Consider the following 21939-nt stretch of genomic DNA (forward strand, 5'->3'; position numbering starts at 1 on the left):
ACCATCAGAACGGAGTCTCCACAGTATAGTCTTGATGTTTTCCACCAAAGAATTACTATTTTAATAAGGAAAAGCAGCCTACGCAGGATGACTTCTTAATAGGTACTTCTAATGAAGCACTTGCTGCTAAGTAGACCAGGTAAAAAGTGGTAGGAAATGGCTGGGATATTGTTAATGTCTTAGAATAAAGGTAACCTGTGGATGACAGACACAAATTGACTGTACCTTTATTTTCATATTAAAAATAAACTTTGGATCAGAATCAAAAATAATAACTTATTAATTATTAAGCCTAGGGGCTTTTAGTACATTCTTTTCCATGGTAACTAGACATACCAGTTATGGACTCAGTATATGTGGTTTCACTGTCTTTATAAAAATATTTCATCATTGGAGGAGGAGAGTCAACAATAGCCCCTTACATCCTATGTTAGACACAAACATCTAGTCCCACAAGTGCATGTGATTTACAGAAACCTCGGTATAAATTGTACAAACTACAATGCATTTTCAGTCTTCACAGGATCTTGATTGACATTCCATTAGGATGTCAGTGAGGTAGGAGAGTAGCTATTTCCTCTTATGGTTACACATGGCTGTATTCCTGACCTTGGCTGGAGCTTCTTTTCCTACAGTAAGACAAGCAGAACGGATGAGTTAAACCTCTAACCAGACAAGGCCTTACAGGATGTGGTGGTGGTGTGATGACTGGCAAAATAATGTGCTTAAGGACCGCTTTAGAATTAGTTTTGTAGTGCTGGGGATTGAATCTGGGGACGTACATGTGCTAGGCAAGTGCTCTACCATCAAGCCATAGCCAGCCCCCAAATGCTTTAAGATGAACTGCTATAAAATGATGAAAGATGAGGTTAGTTTTCCTGGGGCTGCCAGAATTCCGTGTTTTAATTAAGTGCTGGTTGGCTAACGTACCTGCAAGCAGGAAACTTAGTGGCGGTAACTGTTTGGTTCTTCTAATGGAACTTGCAGAACTTGGAAGGAGCTCTGAAAAGAAGGGAACTCATTTTAGGCACAGAATCCAGCCCCCAATCCCAACCCTATTCAAGGCTTCATGCCACAGTGGCTCAGATGACAACCACAGACTAAAAAAACCACTGCCTACAATTCACCTATGCCTCTGATATCTTGTAGAGTACCCCCAAGGCTCATGTATGGGCCCTGTGCTATTGCCTTACAGTCTAAGCTCTGGAGGGCCATATGGTCTGGGCCTTTACCTGACTTGTCTCAACCACAGGTGTTAAGATAACCATATTAAAATCTTAGCCCCGCTGCTCATTAGGCTTGTGCCTCAGGTTAGCTATCTGCCCCTCAGGCCAGTCAAAGAAACAACTGTGTATCCAACAAAACTTGGCTGTAGACTGAGTTCCTTTTTCTACTACCTTTTCCCACTCCTCTTCTTCCACCCTTTCAATCTCCCAACACTAGGCAGGAGAGAAAGAATAGAGGGGAGGGGAGGGGAGGGGAGGGGAGGGGAGGGGAGGGGAGGGGAGGGGAGGGGAGGGGAGGGGAGGGGAGGGGAGGGGAGGGGAGGCGGCCGATATTATTAGACTACTTTCTGCTGTTTAGGGATGTTGAGTTCCCTGGGGCAAGTTTGATCTTTGCAGTCAGGATATCTCATGATTTTCTACACTCGACCACTTAACCAACAACTAACTACCAACTGGCTAACCAGCAGGAGCGATGCCCTTCGGGGCTCTAGCACTTATATACCCTTTCAAGAGTCCCCAGAATTCCAAACATCATGCACTTGTGGAAACTACTGGCAGCTGGCAAAATCACACCCCCCCCCCCCAAGAGCATGAGAGCAGCTCCGTATCCCATACCTGAGATCAAAACAAAACCATATTCATGTAACATTTCTGTATTTAAAGAAACTAAAATTCTCACTAACAAAACTGTCCTTGGCTAGTCCTTGTGATTTATAGTATACTCAGGATCCGCTGCTTCCTGGTAAAGGTAGGCTGGCTTCTATATCCTGATCTGTCTGTCCTTTGCTATACCCTTGACCTGTTACTTACAACTTCATGTAGTTCCTTGCCTACACAAAGGGACAATTTGTACCTTTCTAAATGGGGTGTTGTATGTATAGTGTTTAGTATGTACATAGAGTAAGCACCTGAAAATGGAAGCCATTTTCTGCTCACAATGTGTTACTGTTGGTCAGTTCCGCGGGTTATTTTTTGTTCCTTTTAGATGACTGATAACTAAGTCCCACACAGAAACCTTTGTGATGTCCAGAGTTTTATAAATAGGAAGTGAAGTCTGCATTCAAGTGTCTTTGAGACATGAGAGGTACCACCTAAAACCCAGGGAAACCCACATTTAACCTCACAGGTCTAAGCTCTTATTTCTCCTAAATGTATATGGCTGTTTTGCCTGCATGTATATGTCTGCACTGTTGGGGTGCCTGGTGCCTGTGAAGAAAAGGGTGACGGGTCCTTTGAAATCAAACACATGAATGTGAGAGCTGCCAGATGAGTGCTAGGAACTTAGTCTGGGTCAAGCTTCAGTGCTCTTAACTGCTGAACCATCTCTCCAACCCTCTATACTGAAAATAAATCCAGAAGTTGAGGACACACACTAAATCTCTCCTGAGTCATCCTATCTCCAATTCTAATTCACTGTCTAAGCTACAGCTTACCTATTCTTTCTGCACCTATAAACGAGGTAAACTTTCCCCAGTGATGGCAGACAAATAGTTTTTGCTAAAACAGTTGAGGGCGGCATTTCACAGTCTTTTTGGACCACCTACCCCAAAGTTTCCAAGTAACTCTAGACTAGAGAGCATCCTCTTACCTGACTATGCCCATGCTGGGAGTCCTCCACAAGGGAAGGCAGACTGGGTGATGATGCTGAGTCTGTGGAGGTACTAGTGACCAGTTCTCCTAAAGCATCAACTTGTCTCCTCAGACTGTGTAGGGTGCCCTCTGTCTGCCGCTTTCCTTTGATCAATACTTCTGCTTGCTTAGACATACAGTGTCGAAGTTGAGCCTGGAAAGTGTTATCAGATGTGGGGTTTACATGGAAGAAAAGCTCCTGAATGTACTCTGCTTCTTCACATTAGATAAGCAAGCTATTAACACATTTAATAAACAGGTATGAGGGTAGGCCATGGCAATAATCACCAATCCTTGCACTGGGGAAACAGGCCAGACAGCCCCAAATTCAGGGCTACCCTGTAGTACTAGGATATTCTAGGGTACAGAGAGACCCTGTCTCAAGGAACAGCATTATAGAGGTTAAAGAACACAGCTTGACACCAAGATTCTAGATTGGACCCAGTGCCTTGCATGTGCTAGACAAGTGCTGTACCACTGGGCTATCATCCAATGCCCTAGAATTCAAATGGGCTTGAATGCTGATACCCATTTGCTATCTGTAATGTCGGCTTCTCTGAACCTCTTAAGTGTGATCTATAAGCATCCTCCTGAGTGTTGCAGTAGACTGGACATGGAAATCTTTCCCTACTCTTGCCAAGTGCCAGTTATCTCACAGGGGCTTTCTCTGGTTTTTTAAGAGGCAACCTTGAGTTGATCTTCATGGTGGCGCAGCCTTTCACGGAGTGCTTCTCCACGCCAGTGTTCATCCTTTTTCAGAGAGAAAAGGAGACCAATGAGTCACCGACTGCCACAGGTGGGAGCCAACCATCTTTCCCTCCTACCCTGGTGCTCCCAAATCTGTTTTTAGCTTTCTCGGGGGCGGTGGGAATCAGATTCTCACTCTGAAGCCCGGGAGAGCTGGACAAACGTTACCATGATGTGAACTTGGGGAAAGTTGGATCTTTCTTCAAAAATCCTCTCTTTTGTGGTAAACGGGAAGTTCTCTTTCAAGCTTTCCAACTCTCTTAAGTTTTCATTTCTTTCCAAAATAGACGCTAGATCTGCCGGAAGTTCTGGAAGGAACTGGTTGAGGTTCCTCAGACTGGTTCTGATTTCGTCTTTCACCTCTGACTTCAGCGTCCTCATTGCGTCACTGACCTCCATCTGCCTCCTCTCCAAGTCTTTCTGGTTTGCTACCTAAGCAGGGTGGTGGGGTCAAACATCAGGACTTAGAACTGAGTCACTTAGTGCGTCTTACATGGAAGGTCACACCCCTGGACAGGCTCAGTTAGTACATGCAGTTCTTGATTTGCAAGCATCAGGACCCGAATTTAATCCTCAGAACCCACAAGGCTGGGCGAGGGACTATGCTTGCCATTCCAGGACTAGGGAGATAGAGGCAGGTCAGTCTTTGGGGCTAACTGGCCAGCCAGCCTAGCCTAGCAGTGAGCTTATGTTTCAGTGAGAGTCCCTGTCGCAAGGCAGTAAGAGCAATTAGAGGAAGATATCCAGTGTCTTTCCCTGGCCCTCTACATGAACCATTTAAGTGCATGCAGCACCCACACTCACAGCAAACAACAACAACAACAACAACAACAACAGACACAGCTGGGGAGAAGCTTCCGTTAGTGCAGTGCTTGCCGGGCACGAGGACTAGAGTTGGATTTCCAGCTTTCCCATAAAAGCTAGCTATGGTGGCATGTGCCTGTAGTCTCCGTGCTAGGGACGTAAAGACAGGTTGATGGATGGGGCATATCCTAATTGGTAAGCCTCAGGTCCCAGTGAGAGACTGTTGGTTAGTTTTATGTCAACTTGACACAAGCTATAGTCATTTGGGAAAAGGGCCTCTCAATTGAGAAGATGCCTCCCTAAGACTGGCCTATAGGTGAGTGCATCAGGCGGTTCCATGACTGCTGATTGATGTGAGGGAGGGAGGGCCCACAGATTGTGGGCGGGGCAAAGTTCCTGGGAGGCATGCTTCACTTCCTGTCCTGATGGAGTGTGGCCTGAGGGCTGAAATTAACCCCTTCCTTCCCAAGGTGCTTTTGGTCATGGTCTTTTAGCATAGCAACAGAAACTCTAAGATGGGAATCTTGTCAAAAAGCAAGATGGACATTCTGAGGAATGACACCTGCGTGTGATCTTTGCCCTCCACATGTACGTGTACAGACGTATATTGCTACAGACAAGGGCATGTGTGCGCGTGCACACACACAACACAAAAAGTCAGCCAGTAAACTTGCAAGCATGAAGACCTGAGCTCAAGCCTCAGAACACACATAGACGTGCTGGGCATAGGGGCTCACTGCAGGCCAGTCCATCTAAACACATGCTGGCGTTCCTGAGAATGAGAGCCAAGGCTCCTCCCACTCCCACACACATATGCACCAGCACACTCAGGTCCTGGGCCTGCACACCCACTTAAAGCCAGTCCACTGAGCTCGCTCAGCAGGCAAGGCACTTGTTAATAAGCCTCACACCGAACTGAATCCTCAGAGCCCAGTTCACGGAGCAGAATGGCCTCCCACAAGTTGTCTTCTGACCTCCTCATGCTCACCACAGTGTGGGCACACACACGTACGCACTCACACATAACCATAAATCTGTAAATAAATAAGATCACTTTAAAAAGCTAGTTCATGGGCTGGTGAGTGAGTAAGAGCACCCGACTGCTCTTCTGAAGGTCCAAAGTTCAAATCCCAGCAACCACAAGGTGGCTCACAGCCATCCGTAATGAAATCTGACTCCCTCTTCTGGAGTGTCTGAAGACAGCTACAGTGTACTTACGTATAATAAAAATAAATAAATCTTTAAAAAAAAAAAGCTAGTTCATTTAAGAGTAGATTTTCAACCAATTCTTTTTCCTTAAGTTTATGTCTAAATTTTAAGGCTAAGAAAAAAATTAACTCGAAGAACCCTCTTTACAGTCAGCTTTCACAAGTCCCACATTCCTGTTAAAGAGATACTGACAACAATAAACCCTGCCTGTGCCCGCACAGTGGCCCGGGCTGGTCAGCTGGGGTTCTGGGATGCACACCTGTTTCTTGAGTTCCAGGTACTCCTGCTGCATCTGGCTCAGCTCCTTCATGAGTCGCCTGGCCCTCTCGTGGTTGTCCTGGGCCACCAGCTCAATTGTAGCCATTTCCTTTTGCATGCAGCTGTTCTCCTGCTTCTGCTCCTAGCACGCAGGGAAGCAAAGGACTTTGCAGACACACACGGGTTCCACACTCACGAGCAATGTAAAGGCCTCAGTTTCTACAGCTGCGAAATGGAGCATTCTGAAGACAGGTGTAGTGTGACTGGGAGAATTTGAATCCAGTGTTTGAAGCCAAATCTTTAGCAGTACCTCTGACAAGTCACCTTCCCCTTCCTCAGCCCCATCAGTGGCCCATGAGCAGGCAACATTCTTCAGGGGCTGTAGGGATTATCGTTTATTGATTTGAGACAGGATCTCACTGTGTAGCTCTGATTGGTCTGGAACTCACTGTAAAACCAGGCTGGCCTTGAACTCACAGAGATCCTCCAGCCTCTGGTTTTGAGTACTGGGATTAGAGGAGTGGGCCACCATGGCCAGCTTAAATCTGTCTTTACGATCGTCCTGCCCAAGTCCTAGTTAAGGCACACCACCTTCTGATAACGCATCAGATTTCCTTCATACAGCAGTTCCACTAGTCCCTCCACAGAGCACCGGAAACACCCACTCCTGGAAACACTGTACACTGCTCTGACTGATGTCACCACCACCCCACCCCTTAGGTCACGGGTAAAAGCATGGTAGACCAGGCTTCCTGGTTTTAACGCTTGATAAAAATTAATGTTGAACAAAAAGGGCAGAATGCCACAAACAGGCTGACTGCAGCTCTGCAAAGGTGCCTACCAACCCAATGCCCAGAGCCTGCAGTGGGCTGAACAGAGTGCAGAGCTGCTGTGCTATCCACAGGATGGCTGCTGGCAGCCAAGACTCACTGTGTGCTTCAACAATCAATTATGACAAAATACACCAATAATAACCACTGGGGTAGGGCCTGGGTTGATGGATGATTTATTTTCTTCATAATGAAGCTGTGTATAAGTAAAATGCATGTGTCAAGTCAGGTAAATGCATTGATTTCCCTACACTCCCAGGGCAGCAAACACTCACCAGGAGGTTTTTCTCCAGCTGACTGCGCTGGATCTTCAGTGCTTCCTTTAGCCCGGCCACCTGCTTCTCTGCCTTCTTCCTTTCTGTTAAGAACTGGTTCCTCAGGAGGCTGAAGTCGGCCCTCATATCGTCAGCCTCTTTCTGCAGGGCCAGCAGCTCACCTGACTTGGCCATTAGCTGCTGCTCCCGCTCTGAAAGCTGCTGTTCTGGAATGTGAGTATGCACACTGAGTAGGCTTGGCCGTGGCCCTGGGCCAGCTGTGGGCAGAGCCCTGTGCTCCTTAGTGCAGGCTGCCTGTTAGTGAGTGGCAGGCTCCCTACTCTGCTGTTTCCCTCTAGTACTGGCTCGCACAAGTCTGCGACCTACTCCACAGGCTCAAGAAAGTTTTGCCAAGAGAGAGCAAACTGACTCCAAAGTAAATCCAACTCTAGCTTAGCTCATGCCTTCAAATTTCGGCTGCTGACACTGTTTCCCAATAGCTGAGGTCACTACTCCCAAATAACTCGTCCTTCAGAGACTCTAACATCCCACTGTAATGTCCTACTTTCCTGTGCACGGTTCAAGGGCACGAAGAGACACATTGGCCAGTCTCAGGGTCAAACTTCACCATAAAGACACATTCGCCCTACCTCCCTGTGTCCTTGGCCATCCTTCCCAGGGCTGTTGCCTGCCTTCCCGCTTTGGCTCTCCTGCCTCCTCCTGGGGTGGCCAGGTCTGGGTCTTCCTCACATACTTCACCAGACGACCAGGACAGCCCCGCTCCCACCCTTCCCTGGATGGTAGCCGTGGACTTACTGGCCTGGGACAGCATCCTCTCCAGGCCCTCAGTGCGACGCTCCTCTTCCTGCAGGGTCCCCAGGCGTCCTTCAGCTGCCGACACGTCTGTGAGTAGCTGCTTCAGCCTGCTTTTCTGGTCCATCAGCTCCTTCTCCAGCTGCCTCTGCTGCTGCTCCAGCGTCACTTTACCAGCCTCGAACTTCTGCTCTTCACGTTCTCTCTCTTTCTGGAGGTTTTGAAACATCTGAATAGAGACAATAACCTGAGTTGATCATAAAAGAATAAATGTCCCAGGTGATCCTCAGATTCCAGTTCCAAAGAGAGAAGCGCTTACAGAGAAGGGAGGGTAGGGGAGACAGACAGACAGACAGAACAAATGCCAGTGCTTCTGTAACGATGAAGCCACCTGGCCACTGTGAGAAGACGAGACAGGTCGCTGATTAATTAGCATGTGGCCACTAAGCTCTTTACAGGATGAGTGCTGGATGACTTAACAACCTATCAGTTATATTAACCAAAGAGTCCCAGAGAAGGTGCACACGGGCAGTGTGACCTGGGTGGGGAGGTGGGAAGCCTGGAGCCCCGGGAAGTGAGTACCCCTCTGAGCACAGTACCATCTCCTGCTGGTCCAGCCGGAGCTTGCTCTCTCTGATCTCATCCTGCAGCTGCTGGACTTGCTGTTCCTTTGTCTCTGCCTCTTTCTGGCAGCTCTCTAACCTGGCCATCCATTTGCCGATGTCCTCCTGAAGCTGCGTCTGCTCACTGAGCAACGCGTTCTGGCACTTGGTGGTGTGGATCAGGTCCTTTAGGCAAAAGATCACACGGAAACACCTCACAGAGCCACCTCCTAAGGTGACAGTGTCAGTCCAGAGCCCACCAAGTCTGAAAAGTGCCACCTCCTTTAGCCTCTCAGCAAACTTAGAGGAAGGTACCCAGGACTAGAAGTTAATTCCTGGCTTTCCTTGTCTTAGCACCTAACAAGTAGATGGTGAGACCACAGTGAGAGTTTCCCAGCCTTGCCACCGAGGCAGGAATAAACCCTGCTCTGCAAGTAACCCAGGGCTGTCGAGAAAATGAAGGTGCTGGACTCAAGAATTAATCTGCCTTTGTTACTGTATTAAATATTCAGACAAGTTCAAAACTTAGAAAAAATTCTGAAAAAAATTTTAACACAGAGAAATTTAAGAATCTTACATCTTAGGGGCTGGAGAGATGGCTCAGTGGTTAAGAGCACTGATTGCTCTTCCAGGGGTTCTGAGTTCAATTCCCAGCAACCACATGGTGGCTCACAACCATCTGTAATGAGATCTGATGCCCTCTTCTGGTGTGTCTGAAGTCAAGGACAGTGTACCCACATACATGAAATAAATAAATCTTTAAAAAAAAAAAAAGACTCTGACATCTTAAAAGTAAAAAGGTTTTTGCTCTAAAGGTTTTATGTCTTAGAAACACAGAACCCTGGAGGTATAGAAGAAAGATTAGGTGTTTCATCTGATTTGCTTGAAGTCCTCTGAAACACAAACTGTAGCCCTATTCTCACAGGCTGACCCTGAGTCACCTAGAGCAAGGTCATCAGAAGCACAGGGCCACAGCTGCACTAGTCAACACCTGACCAGACCCTGCTCTGAATGGACAGCTGCTCTGCACACGGATCCCTACATCCCAGCATCCTTGTTAAGGCTTCTTTGGACTGCTGTTTGACTTTGGTCTAACTACTATCTTACTTCTTCTTAGCTTTGAGTAAATGAATCAAGAGCTGAAATAGATCAGAGAACCACCCAAGGACCAAAGCCTTATCTGAAGGCTGTGCTGGGTAAGGAGGCCCTATGGTGCTGTGTAAGGGGGTGTGGGTGGTCTAGGGGGCTGTGTAGATGACCTTATGATGCTGTGCAAGGAGCCCTATGAGGCTGTAGTGCAAACTGTAAAAAGCCAATTCTATTTTGAGCCTTACCTGCTTTGCTAGGTCCAAATGGTCTTGGGTACTATCCAGTTCCTCCTGCAGAGAGTTTATGGCTTCCTTTTTATCTACCAAAACAGTTCCATAAGATGCTATTTGCAAATATACATATAGCATATATGTTTATATACTGGATCCCCCTTCAAAGTACATCAGAACTGAATTTACATTTGTTTCTGTTAAATCAATGATGCCAAAAGACATCAAGGTTATATATGTAACCTTGTGGGATTTAAAAAGGTTTCTATATTAAAGAATCTCATAAACATTTAACTAATAATGTTGGTGAGATGCATGGTTTAAAAACAAGTAGATTCGGCCGGGTGTGGTGGCACACCCCTTTAATCCCAGCACTTGGGAGGCGGAGGCAGTGGCAGGCTGATTTCTGAGTTTGAGGCCAGCCTGGTCTACAAAGTGAGTTCCAGGACAGCCAGGGCTACAGAGAAACCCTGTCTAGAAAAACCAAAAAAACCAAAACAAAACAAGTATATTCTACATTGCTGTTGGAAACGTAAGACTTGGTACACTCTTTCATGAAGACAATGTATAGACAGCATTGCTATCTATTACTAACTATGTGATCTTTAGCAAATAGCAAGAAAATTAACCCCCAATATCACCATCTGTAAATGGATAAAATACTGGTTCTATGTCAAAAATGCTATGAAGTTTTTATTTTTGATACAGTCTCATGATGTGGCCCAGTTGGCTTTGAACTTGCGTTCCTCCTGCCTTTTTCTACTGAGTGCTGGAGTTATTGGTGTGTCACCAGATCTATTGGTGTCACATGAATTAAATGAGACAGTACATACATCATGACTAGAACATAATAAATGCTAAAAAAAAATACATCATTAACTATAAATACTTAGCCATTTCTCCTAAATAATTATTTGGTAATAAAAGACATTTTTACTATTGCCTTCAACACCCCCCACCCACATACACAGTCAGAGTTATGACCTGAGGGGTGATGTCAGCTCATTATTGTGTGTACTTGTGGGAATGAGTGTGAGCATGTGCCACGCACCAGTGTGAAGGATGAAGGTCCACATCTGGGTGTCAGTTCCCAGTTCTCTCCTGTTAGTGTGCTCTTGAACGACAGAACTCAGGCTGTTAGGTTTGGTGGCAAGTGCTCTTTACCTACTGAACCACCTCATTGGCCCAAAAGTAATTTGTATTTAACCTTTTTTTGCTCTACTTTTAAACTGTTCCCTAAGAAACATAAGTTAAAAATTTAAAAGCCAGCTTAAGACGAAATTCATGTACCATGTGTGTCTTAAAGTGTACAACTTAGACTTAGTATGTTCACAGAGTGCTATAATTAAATCCATAATCTAATTTTACACCATTCTGCACCAATCACGTCAGCTAAGGGAAGTCTGTGGGTGGAGCCCCGGCCTCCAGTTCAGTCTCTTCCTTACCTTGTAGCTGCTGCTGCACCTCGGCCACCTCACTGTGTAGGGCAAGCTTGTCTTGGCTCAGCTGCTCCAGCTCCTGCCGCAGCTTTCTGACACTCAGTTCCAACTTCCCGAGGTTGGACTGCTCCATTTTGTTGCTTTCTTCTGTGGCTGCTAGAACTCTACCACAGAATAAAGTGGACTGTTAGACAGAAAACACCCACACTACGCGGATGAGGGGCAGCCCTGCCTTCCACAGTGCACAGACAGTGGACGTTACCAGGGTGAGGGTAAGGCTGGAGATGGAAGATGCCAGAACTACATGTAAATAGGGTCTTCGAGTATCAGTCATTCTAGCAGGCATGTTATCGACTGTGGTTTTAACCTGGATTACCCTCGTGCTTATTTTCCATTATATATCTTCTATAAAAATATATGTTCAAATCTTTTGCCCATTTAAAAAAACAGGTTATTTCATATCAAGTTTGGAAGACTTTTTACACCATACGTTTGTGGACCTGAGTCCTATGTTACATACCAGGTTCAAACTCTTTTCTCCTAACTGTTGTCATGTATTTTTCTTTAGTTTTAATATTATATTTTAGAGTGATCCTTTAAATGTCCAGTTTTTGTTTTTAATTTTATTTTATTTTTGGCTTTTTGAGAGAGGGTCTTTCTACATATCCCTGGCTATCCTAGAACTATGAAGACTAGGCTAGCCTTGAACTCACAGAGATCCACCTGCCTCTGCCTCCTGAGTGCAGGAATTAAAGCGAGTGCCACCACACCTGTCTAGTTTCTAGTAAGATCACGTGTTTCTTATCACTGTGCATTCATGTGAGCACAGGGCAGAGGACAGGCTCGGGGAGCTGGTTCTTTGCCCTGGCTCGTGTTTCTGCTATGCTATGTTCTCCAGGCCAGCTGGCATGTGGCTTCCAGGTGACTTTCTATCCCCGCTTCCTGTCTTGCCACAAGAGTGCTGGGATCTCAGATGCAAACCCAGAGCATCTGTCCTTCTTATTAGGTTCCAGGAAACGACCTATGGACATCAGGATTGCGGGCTTTGACTCCTCACCTCCACTGTCCTGTTAGCTTTAATTGTCTTGTTTTATTTGTTTAGTTTTACGTGTCTGTGTGAGAGGCACGTGTGAACCTGGAGCTCCCTCTGCTGGCTAACCTGGCTGGCCAGTGGGGCCCACTTGCCTCCACCCTGCAGTGCCAGCTTTTGATGTGGGTGTTTGTCCTGAAACCCAGGTCGCACTGAGCTCCCCCTCCACCCTCGAGCTTTATTGTGGGTTTTATGGATCATGCTTTTGGCATCTAACTAAGAAGAATTTTGTCCTACTCAAAGTCACAAAGGGCTTACCTTTTCTAAGTTTTATATTTAAAATTTACATTTATATTTATGGCTCGTTTTATTTTACACTGATTTATTCAGTGGGGAAGGGGTATGCACATGCCATGGCACATGTGTGGAGATAAAATGACAATGCAAGGAGTTGGTATTCTCCTTCTGCTTGGTGGGTTCCAGGAATTAAACTCAGGTCGTCCCAGGCTTGAACCTTTACCCACTGAGGCATTCTGCTGGCTTGTTTATGTGTATGCTGTTCAGTCTGCATGTGTGTCTGTACACTACTTGCATGCCTGGTGCTCACAGCAGCCAGAAGGGAGTGTCAGATTGCCTAGCACCAGAGTTACACGTGGTTGTATGTTGCCATGTTAGGTGGTAAAAATCAAACTCAAGTCCTCCAGCAGAGCAGCCAGTGCTCAAACTGCTGGGCTCCTCCATTGTTTTTATATAGTGAAATACGGATCAAATTTTCTATTTTGGATCTTCAATTCTTTTAGCATTAATTCTAAAAAGACTACTCTATTGAAAAGATAGCTTTCAATCTTTCTCAAAATCTTTGCTTCATATATCAAAGTTCATTTCTAAACCTTTATTCTAGCAGTTCTCAACCTGCAGCCTCAACCATTCACAGCAGTAGCAAAATTACAGTTATGAAGTAGCAATGAAAATGATTTTAGAGCTGGGCGTAGTGGCGCACACCTTTAATCCCAGCACTTGGGAGGCAGAGGCAGAGGCAGAGGCAGAGGCAGAGGCAGAGGCAGAGGCAGAGGCAGAGGCAGAGGCAGAGGCAGAGGCAGAGGCAGAGGCAAGTGGATTTCTGAGTTCAAGGCCAGCCTGGTCTACAAAGTGAGTTCCAGGACATCCAGGGATACACAGAGAAACCCTGTCTTGAAAAACCAAAAAAAAGAAAAGAAAAAGACTGTATGGCTGAGGTCACGACATAAGGAACTGTATTAAGTTGCAGCATTAGGAAGGGCAAGGCCCGGCGCTCTGTTCTGTCCCCGGCACCCACTCACTTGCTGTACAGTAGGATTTTGATTACTGTAATCTGTATTAAGTGCTAAAAGCACGTGTGTTAGTCTTAACTCCTTTCTCATTTTCTAATTTTTTTTTGGTGGTATGTCTAAAGAATTCTATAAATTGTAGGTTCTTTCCATTTTCTTATAAATTTTAGAACCAAGTTATAAAACTTTAAAAAAAAAAAAGGAAAAGAAAAAAACTTAGTGGGATTTTGACTGTAATTGTTTTGAATATATAAATCACTCTGAGAACAATCTGTTTTCTTATAGCAGTGAACAAAATCTTCCTTTCTATTTATTTCCAGCAAAAGACTGTGTGTCCTGGAGGACAAACTTGGGGGTCTAAGAGCTGCTCTTCTTTTCCCTTTAGAGTCAGGGTCTCACTGGCCTGCAGCTCATGGAGGGTAGGCTAGTGCCCAGAGATGCAGTTGTCTCTATGTAATTCCCATCCAGCATTACAGCGTCTGTCACCGTGTCTGCTGTTTCTGCTTTAACATGGAGACCTAGAGACTGAACGCTGGTTTTTCTGATTTTTTGTTGTTGTTGTTTTGTTTTTTAAAAATCTTTGCTCTTTTGTTGTTTTTTAAAGACGGCTTTTCTGTGTAGCCCTGACTTATCCTGGAACTCACTCCGTAGGCCTTGAACTCGGAGACCTGACTGCTTCCGCTTCCTGAGTGCTGGGGTTAAAGGTGAGCACCAGCACATGTGGCTTCTGCTGTTGTCTTGAGACAGGTTCTGACTAAGTAGCACTGATGGCTTGCAGCCTACTGTGTAGGCCATGGTGGTCTCAAATCCACAGCAATGCTCCTGCCTCCACTTGGTGGGTGCTGGGATTACAGAATGCACCCCCATGAGCATCTCTCTGTTCTCATGGTTGCCCCCATGTCTCTATCCTTGCCCTTACCTTTGGGCTTGGGAAGACTTCTTTTCCCAGCTCTCGCACTGTCCTTGGAGATCCTCCTTTTCTTTACTCAGACATTCGACGCAGGACTGCAGGGCCTGGCTCTCTGCCCTCACTCGCTCTGTCTCCCGCCTGTCTCTCTCCAGGAGCTGTCTCTGCCACTCTAGCTCCCTTCTCTGCTGCTGCATTGCCTGCTGCAAATTCTCCAGTTCTAGTTTCTCCTGAGTGAGAGAGAAGATTCAGAAGATTCTCTTTCCCTGAAAGAGAAAGGCTGAGGAGGGTGGCCGCGGCTCAGAGGCGTTCTTTCCTCCGTACCTCCAGCACGTCCACCTGCGCCTTCTCCAGCTCCACCACCTTCTGGTCATGCTGGAGCTTCAGACCGTGGAGCTCGCTGGTTTCAAGCTGCAGTATGTCTGCAACATTCTTTAGTTCTGACAGAGACAAAACAGGGTCAGGGTTGGGGAACTGGAAACCAAACAGAACAAACTATAACTCCTCGTTCACTGACCAGAAAGAGAAAAAAAATTTTTTTGCTGTGTTGCCTAAATGGTATTAATTTTATTTGTAAAGAAAAAAACCTTTTTGAAAGTACTGTTAAAAACATTAATTTGTGCTGGGCACTGGCGGTGCACATCTTTAATCCCAGCACTCGAGAGTGGCTGGTGGATCTCTGAGAAACCCTGTCTCAAAAAAACAAAAACAAAAACAAACAAAATAAAAACCCCAACACTAATTTGTTAAATACACTGTAACAAAAACAGTTACAGTGCTCCGACTCTAGGAGCATTTATATCCACATCTCTGTATGAAAAGACAGGAAACACTTTACAGTATGGGTATTTGTTCTCTGCAGAAAATCTAGAAAAGGAGCCCAATAGTAAAAGTGCTGAGAAATTTCTAGAAGGGGAGGGGTGGTGACCTGGGATGACCTGGGATGAGTATGAGGGGACCAACTCCCCAAATCTGTTCCGACTCCATGTCCATACTGTTTGTCTGTCTCGCCCTCTCTCTCCCTCCTCCCCCCTTCACACTCACACACACACACACACACACACACACACACAGACAGACAGACACACAGACAATGTAATAACTCAAAAGCTGACTACTATGACAGCACTTTATGGTGTTTTGTTTTGTTTTGTTTTATTTATTTATTTATTTAGGTTTCCCGAGACAGGGTTTCTCTGTGTAGCCCTGGCTGTCCTAGAACTCACTCTGTAGATGAGGCTGGCCTCGAACTCAGAAATTCACCTGCCTCTGCCTCCCGAGTGCTGGGATTAAAGGTGTGCGCCACCACTGCCCGGCTGGTGTTTTATTTTAGAAGTACACTGTTTGACACGGCATGGCCTCAGACCCAAAGTCAAAGGTGATGATCTAAGAGCCTCAGGCGGTCGTGAAAGCTCTGGACAGGAGGTTGACTTGACTGAGCGAAGCCTTGCTTCCCCTAGCCTGAGTATGAGTGCTGATGGTGTGTGCACATGCTAGCTACTGCAGCTGCGTCCTCCCAGCCACGTATAGCCCCAGACTGCTAATGAGGCCTATAGAGACCTCCTAGGAGACTGTGCCCCTCCGGAACAGCACCTCAGAAGAGAAGGTAGAAAATGCGAGAGCCAGAGGGCCAGGAAGCCTACAGTGAGACTGATCTTCTGGCTATTATGAGGCACTACACTCACCAAGTCTCAACCACATGCTGCCCAAACAACACTGGCACGATTCCAAACAGGCTAGACAAAATTCTGTACTGCTGAGCTGTACTGCTGTGCGTAACAAACTGGGGACCTGGGTTGCTGGGTAACTGGTGCTGCTCTAGCAGTGATCATGACCCACCTGATGCCCGCTTCTCTGGATGCCAGACTGCATATCTGCTTTTTCCTCATTCTCTTCCTGACCTAGTCAGGTGTCCAGGACATGGTAGGTAAAAGCATTTGCTATATAGGTATGAGGACCCAGGTTTGACTGCCAGCGCCCACACAAAAAGTTGCGTGTGGCTATGCATGTACCAGTAACCCCCTGTGTGGATGCGTAGGATGTGGGGTGCGGTGCAGAGGCAGAAGAGTCACTGGGACTTGCTGGTGGGCATCTATAACTGCAATGCTCTGCATGTGTGTTGAGGGTGTGCAGAGACAAGGGATCATTGAGACCTGACTGAGTGAGAGCCCTTGTCTCAACAGTATAAGATAGTGACCCAACAGGACATGGGATGGTCTCCTGTGGGCTGTGCACATACACAGGGATGCACACACAAAAGGAAACAGGGTAACATGAGTAAGTAAATAAGTGGGCTCTCTCCCACACTCACGACCTACCTCAGATGTTTACTCTAGTTTTACGTGGCATTAAAGGTAAACATAAGCCTTTTCTTTCCAGGTTCCTAAGTGTAAGTCTTGCTGTGGCACACATAAAGGATGGATAGAAATCTCTGGATGAATAGAAATTGGCACTTTGGTTTTACAAGCTTGAATGTTTGGAGTGCTGAAGCCCTGGCCGAGCATCTCAGCTCCTCTCTTACCAGCTGTGAGAGTCCTTCCCTGCTCTCATCAGCTACTAATATGCTTAATTGCTTTAAATAATCCTTAGCAAACTGAACTGAAGGGCAGGAAAACACCGAGTTCCTTTTATAATTTGCTCATTACTGAGCTTACAGTTCAGAGGTGAACTTGGCCAGGTGCACTTCGCTGTGACCTGCAGTGCAGATGTGGCCAGCCTCACATTCTGTGACTTGCTCTTTAAACTCACCAGTCTTATGTCTCGACAGCTGCTGTAAAACCACCTGAAGATTCTCTTCCTCTTTCTCCATCTCCTGCTGTATAAGTGCGAGCTGAGTCTTCTTTTCACTGATGTGGACATTCAGTTCTCCTTTCTGAAAACTTAGTTCTTCTAGAAGTGATTTTACTTCCTGTGTTTAAATAAAAGTCAGCTTCTCTGTAAATTACAAATCAAAATTCCCTTTATACCAGTCAGTTCTGTTATTATTCTATTTCATATATCTAATTTGTAATTTAATTTATATTAAATTATAACTTTTTGCCTTTGGTACAAGAACAGTGCTGTATTTTGCAGCAGCCCCTACCGTGAAGAAATATGAAGAAATAACCTATGTTCACGCAGATGTGTTTGTGCATTTACCCCATGCAAGGCTGCTCCCAGCCTCAGTGACTATCAGAGGCAGAAGGCTGGAGGCACAGACAGTCACAAACTGAGGTGCTTAGGACATAGGCAGCTATTATTAAATGCAAGATAAAGAAACTCCTTAAGAGCAGCTTAGAAAAAAACCAAAAACAAACAAACTAACAAAAATCCCAGGAGGTTGCATGTGGCTGAACCACGAGAAACAGGCAGGATGCGATGTTGCCTATGACTGCGATAAGAGCATCCCTGGACAGGAAACACATGAGAAAGCCAAGAAACAAGAGAACCCAGAGTGTACTCAGAGGCCACATGAATGCCTCAGCACCAATACACTAACACCCCAAATGGTGCTATAGGAGGCACTTCTATCTCGGAACACTTTAAAATAAACCTCAGCACTGCCCTACGGCAACCATACCCTAATGTGACTGCACTTCTCAGCAACTTCCGTCTCCCCCAGTGTCAGGGCTTCCTGGAGGTCAGCTTTTGCCTGGGCGAGGCTGTCCTGGAGTAGAAGCAGCTCCTCCCTTCTATGCCCCAACTCTGAGTCCAGGACAGCCAACTCCTGCTGCTGGCTTGTCACCTGAAAAGGGAGATAGTAAGTTTGACTCAAGGACACATGTATTCCCCGCCCCCCCCATTGGCCTTGAGCCTGCTTTATATTGACTTTCTTTCTTTGTTTCTTTCTTTGTTTCTTTCTTTGTTTCTTTCTTTCTTTCTTTCTATTTTCTTTATATACATTTCAAATGCTATCTTGAAAGTTCCCTATACACCCCCCAACCCCGCCTGCTCCCCTACCCACCCACTCCCATTTCTTGCCCTGGCTTTCCCCTGAACTGTATTCCCCTCTTTTCCCAGTGATGGCCGACTAGGCCACCTTCAGCTACATATGCAGCTAGAGACACGAGCTCTGGGGGTACTGGTTAGTTCATATTGCTGTTCCACCTATAGGGTTGCAGACCCCTTCAGCTCCTTGGGTGCTTTCTCTAGCTTCTCCACTGGGGGCCCTGTGTTCCATCTAATAGATGACTATGAGCATCCACTTCTGTATTTGCCAGGCACTGGCATAGCCTCATATGAGACAGTTATACCAGGGTCCCTCCCTTCAGCAAAATCTTGCTGGCATATGCAATAATGTCTGGGTTTGGTGGCTGATTATGGGATGGATCCCCGGGTGGGGTAGTCTCTGGATGGTCCATCCTTTCATCTTAGCTCCAAACTTTGTCTCTGTAACTCCTTCCATGGGTATTTTGTTCCCTATTCTAAGGAGGAATGAAGTATCTACCCGTTGGTCTTCCCTCTTCTTGATTTTCTTGTGTTTTGCAAATTGTATCTTGGGTGTTCTATGTTTCTGGGCTAATATCCACGTATCAGTGAGTGGATATCTAATGACTTCTTTTGTGATTGGGTTACCTCACTATGGATGATATCCAGACACATGTATTCTTAATACTTGTTTTTAGTTTTCCATCTCTTCTACAACCAAATAAACCTGATCCAGCAATCCAAAATACGTTTAAAAACAGTCATTTCCAGGTATCTGCTGTCATACCTGGCTTTTCAGTGTTTCCAGCTCAGCTCTCTTGGCCTGAAGGAGAGTCTCAGACTCTCTAAGGACCTGAAGGTGGTGATCCTCACTGTGTTGCGCTGCCTTGATGTCTCTCTGCAGACTCTGAAGCCTACATGGCAGGGTAGGACTTCAGCAGCCCTCCTCTAGAGGAGCCAGATGCCCACAGCTGCTCCAGAACATTCTCTTCCCATTCCATCCCATCCCACCCCACCCCTACCCTTCAAAGGCCTTACTCTTCTGTCAGTTTTTCCTTCTTCTCGTTTAGACACTGGAAATCTGCATCTTTGGCTGCTACAACTTTGTTTATTTCTTTCAAGATTTCTTCCTGTTTGATTTTGTGCTGCTCCAAGTCCTCTGCATCAGCCTGGAGCAATCTACAATGGAGCATTCATCCCCCTGGCCCTTAGGGCATAACCAATCCCCTGAGTGCCTGAGCCCTCAGCACCTGGGCCCCACCCACCCAAGGCCTGAGCTCCACCCACCTTAGCTGCTGCTCTGCTTTCACAAGGTTAAGTGCAGTCTCCTGGGCTCTCTTTTCTAGTGCCTCAGCATCTGACTCGGTTTGTAATAAATTTCTCTTGGCATCAGTGAACTTTTCAACAGCACTCTTTGTCTAGAAAAGAAACGGTCATTAAAAATAATTCGGCTGCAGTACTCACTACAGCTATTGGCAGTATTAACTGGTACAACTCTTAGAAAACAAGATTAAAACCAGAAAAATGTAAAAACATTCCTTTGCTCTGAATCTAATGCTTAGAAAATTATCCAGAAGCAAATAATTACTGTGTAAAAATGTAATGAGATAAGATGAATCTTGACAAATAAAAATAGTGTAATAAAACAGAATGCTATTTAGTCTTTAAAATGACAATGTTGCAGCATGATGATGTTAGAATATGTTGGGTCAGAAAAAAATCTTAAATGGTATAAGCACTATGAGAGGAATTATATAAAACTACGTTTGTGTCAACAAAAATGGAGCGTTTATGAAAAAAGTTATCTGAAGATGAAGAGAATGGAGATATCTTTTTATTCCAAAAATGTGATTATCAAACCTAGCCAACTAAATGACAATACCAAGCTTCCATGCACACAGATTCTTCTTACTTGAGACGTTATAAAAGGACCCTCACTTGTGATGGCGACTTACACTGAAGTCTTTAGACATACTCCTATGTGAGATTTGGCAAAAAACATTTTCAAAAAATCAACTTGGTTTCCCGATCCATCTAGAGCAAGCAGTTTAATAGATCTAAGATTTTAGTTGGCACTGACTCACAAACAGTCTCCAGAGTCAGATGTGGCTGCATGTGAAATCTGTCTATTAACTGGGTGTCATCTCTTCAGCAGGATCCACAATGACAGACATGTCACCGCTTCTCTTCAGACAGCTGCCTTCTGCTGCCTCATTAGCAAAGCCTTGGGCAGGGTTCATCATCTACTTAAGGGAGTCCCTTGGAGGAGAGTGTCTCCACTGTGGTCACTCTGCCTCTATGTGTCTACTGCCAAGGTCACTGATTAAAACAAATATAGGAGATATGTTTTCTCTAGTCCCATAGCACCTACATAACCTACATAACCACAGCAACCTAACGTTTACAGCACAAGGACTGCCCATAGGAAAACACACGAGGACTTCCTTGTTCTCATTTAGAACCATGTGAAGAATTCCGGGAAAGGAGCTATGCCTGCAAAGGCAGATGGACTTTAATGATGTGGAGGGGTTAGAAGTCTGCAGGTCCACAGACTCACTGCAATTTATACTGGATTAGCTTCAGCCTCCTAAGGAGACATTCCTTGTCCACCTCTGGGTGGTGACCAACACCCTGTTGACTAGCAGAGAAAGCTGATTCAACATCCTGAAAAACAGATTAAAAAGCAAAACCAAAAACCATTTGGGCTCTATGAACTTACCAGCAGGCTTCTGGACAGCACCTGAAGCCCGCAGCGGCAGTCTCTGCCTGGCTGCCCCCGCTTCTCTAATGTTCCCACCAATGCATTTGAAAATGTCATGGGTTATGGCTTTTTTGTATGTTGTTACTATAAAATCTTTATGAAACTATTAATACATCAGAACATGAAATGTCAGGCCATTGGCTCCAGGATAAATTATCTTGTACCTCTTTGAGGTGAGAGCTGTGTTTCTGTAACAATAGTCATGATACACAGAATGTAATAGGTGAAGCCAATCACTCAGTTACAACTACAGGTTTCTATTAACTTAAATTGATCCAAGTTGAACTAACAAAGTAAAAACAGTTCCTGAGGTACTTTGTGTGCCAGGGTCTTTTTTTTTTCTCTGGAATTCTCATTTAACTAAAGAACTCTAGAGAAGGCAGAGCTTCAACTATGTGACTCTGGGCTGCATGTGTAAGCTGAGTTAACACCACGTCCCAGGGCTGCCAGGGAAGCTAAAGGAAATGGCGTTCATGAAGACCTAGGGAGTCACTTTCCCTCTTTGGCTTTCTGCTGCATTGTGTCTTAAAGAATGCTACTACCAATCACTCGGTAGTCCAGAGGTAACGTGCCAGCAAAGAACATCTCAGGACCTTTCTTTCTTTCAATTTCAACTTGGCTGAACCTAAATGAATAGAAATCTATGACCCAGAAATTGAAAACAGATCATTACTTCTGTTACCAACTTGATGAAGAAGATTTCTGTAACAATCGATTTGTTATTTAAAAAGACGCAGATTGAAAAGTCCAAAGTTAAACCAAACAAACAACCACCTCACCTCTGCCCCACAACACACTCAGCCGGGCAAGCAGGACATGCTGAGAACTAAACAGCACAGTGTCTGGAATCTAAAGCATGCGTTTAATCCACACTCAACAGACCACACATTCTTAGCTT

The 21939-nt window shown here is 45.4% G+C and overlaps 1 protein-coding gene across 6 annotated transcripts in view; it reads right to left on the minus strand.

Annotated features, from left to right (window-relative positions):
* Nucleotides 1–202: 202 nt before the first annotated feature.
* The window catches only part of Cntrl (centriolin), a 68590-nt gene continuing 46853 nt past the window's right edge, over nt 203–21939 (minus strand). For 4 of the 6 annotated variants that reach the window (XM_029474142.2, XM_021183758.3, XM_029474143.2 and 1 more), the window contains 18 exons: nt 19568–19698; nt 19319–19459; nt 19068–19194; nt 17934–18098; nt 17123–17282; nt 14699–14814; nt 14387–14604; nt 11137–11294; nt 9707–9780; nt 8370–8558; nt 7774–7999; nt 6979–7184; nt 5875–6015; nt 3771–4034; nt 3543–3605; nt 2815–3009; nt 931–1002; nt 203–629 (listed from right to left, as the gene is read on the minus strand). In XM_029474142.2, coding sequence (XP_029330002.1) covers nt 946–1002; nt 2815–3009; nt 3543–3605; nt 3771–4034; nt 5875–6015; nt 6979–7184; nt 7774–7999; nt 8370–8558; nt 9707–9780; nt 11137–11294; nt 14387–14604; nt 14699–14814; nt 17123–17282; nt 17934–18098; nt 19068–19194; nt 19319–19459; nt 19568–19698 — 2631 coding nt within the window. In that variant the 3' untranslated portion in view covers nt 203–629; nt 931–945. The remainder of the gene's footprint in view (nt 630–930; nt 1003–2814; nt 3010–3542; nt 3606–3770; nt 4035–5874; nt 6016–6978; nt 7185–7773; nt 8000–8369; nt 8559–9706; nt 9781–11136; nt 11295–14386; nt 14605–14698; nt 14815–17122; nt 17283–17933; nt 18099–19067; nt 19195–19318; nt 19460–19567; nt 19699–21939) is intronic. The other 2 variants (XM_021183767.3, XM_085834981.1) reach the window with 2 other exon arrangements.

This window comes from Mus caroli, unplaced genomic scaffold (assembly GCF_978045245.1).
Source record: "Mus caroli unplaced genomic scaffold, Mus_caroli_1 scaffold_2, whole genome shotgun sequence".
Classification (NCBI taxonomy): Eukaryota; Metazoa; Chordata; class Mammalia; order Rodentia; family Muridae; genus Mus; species Mus caroli.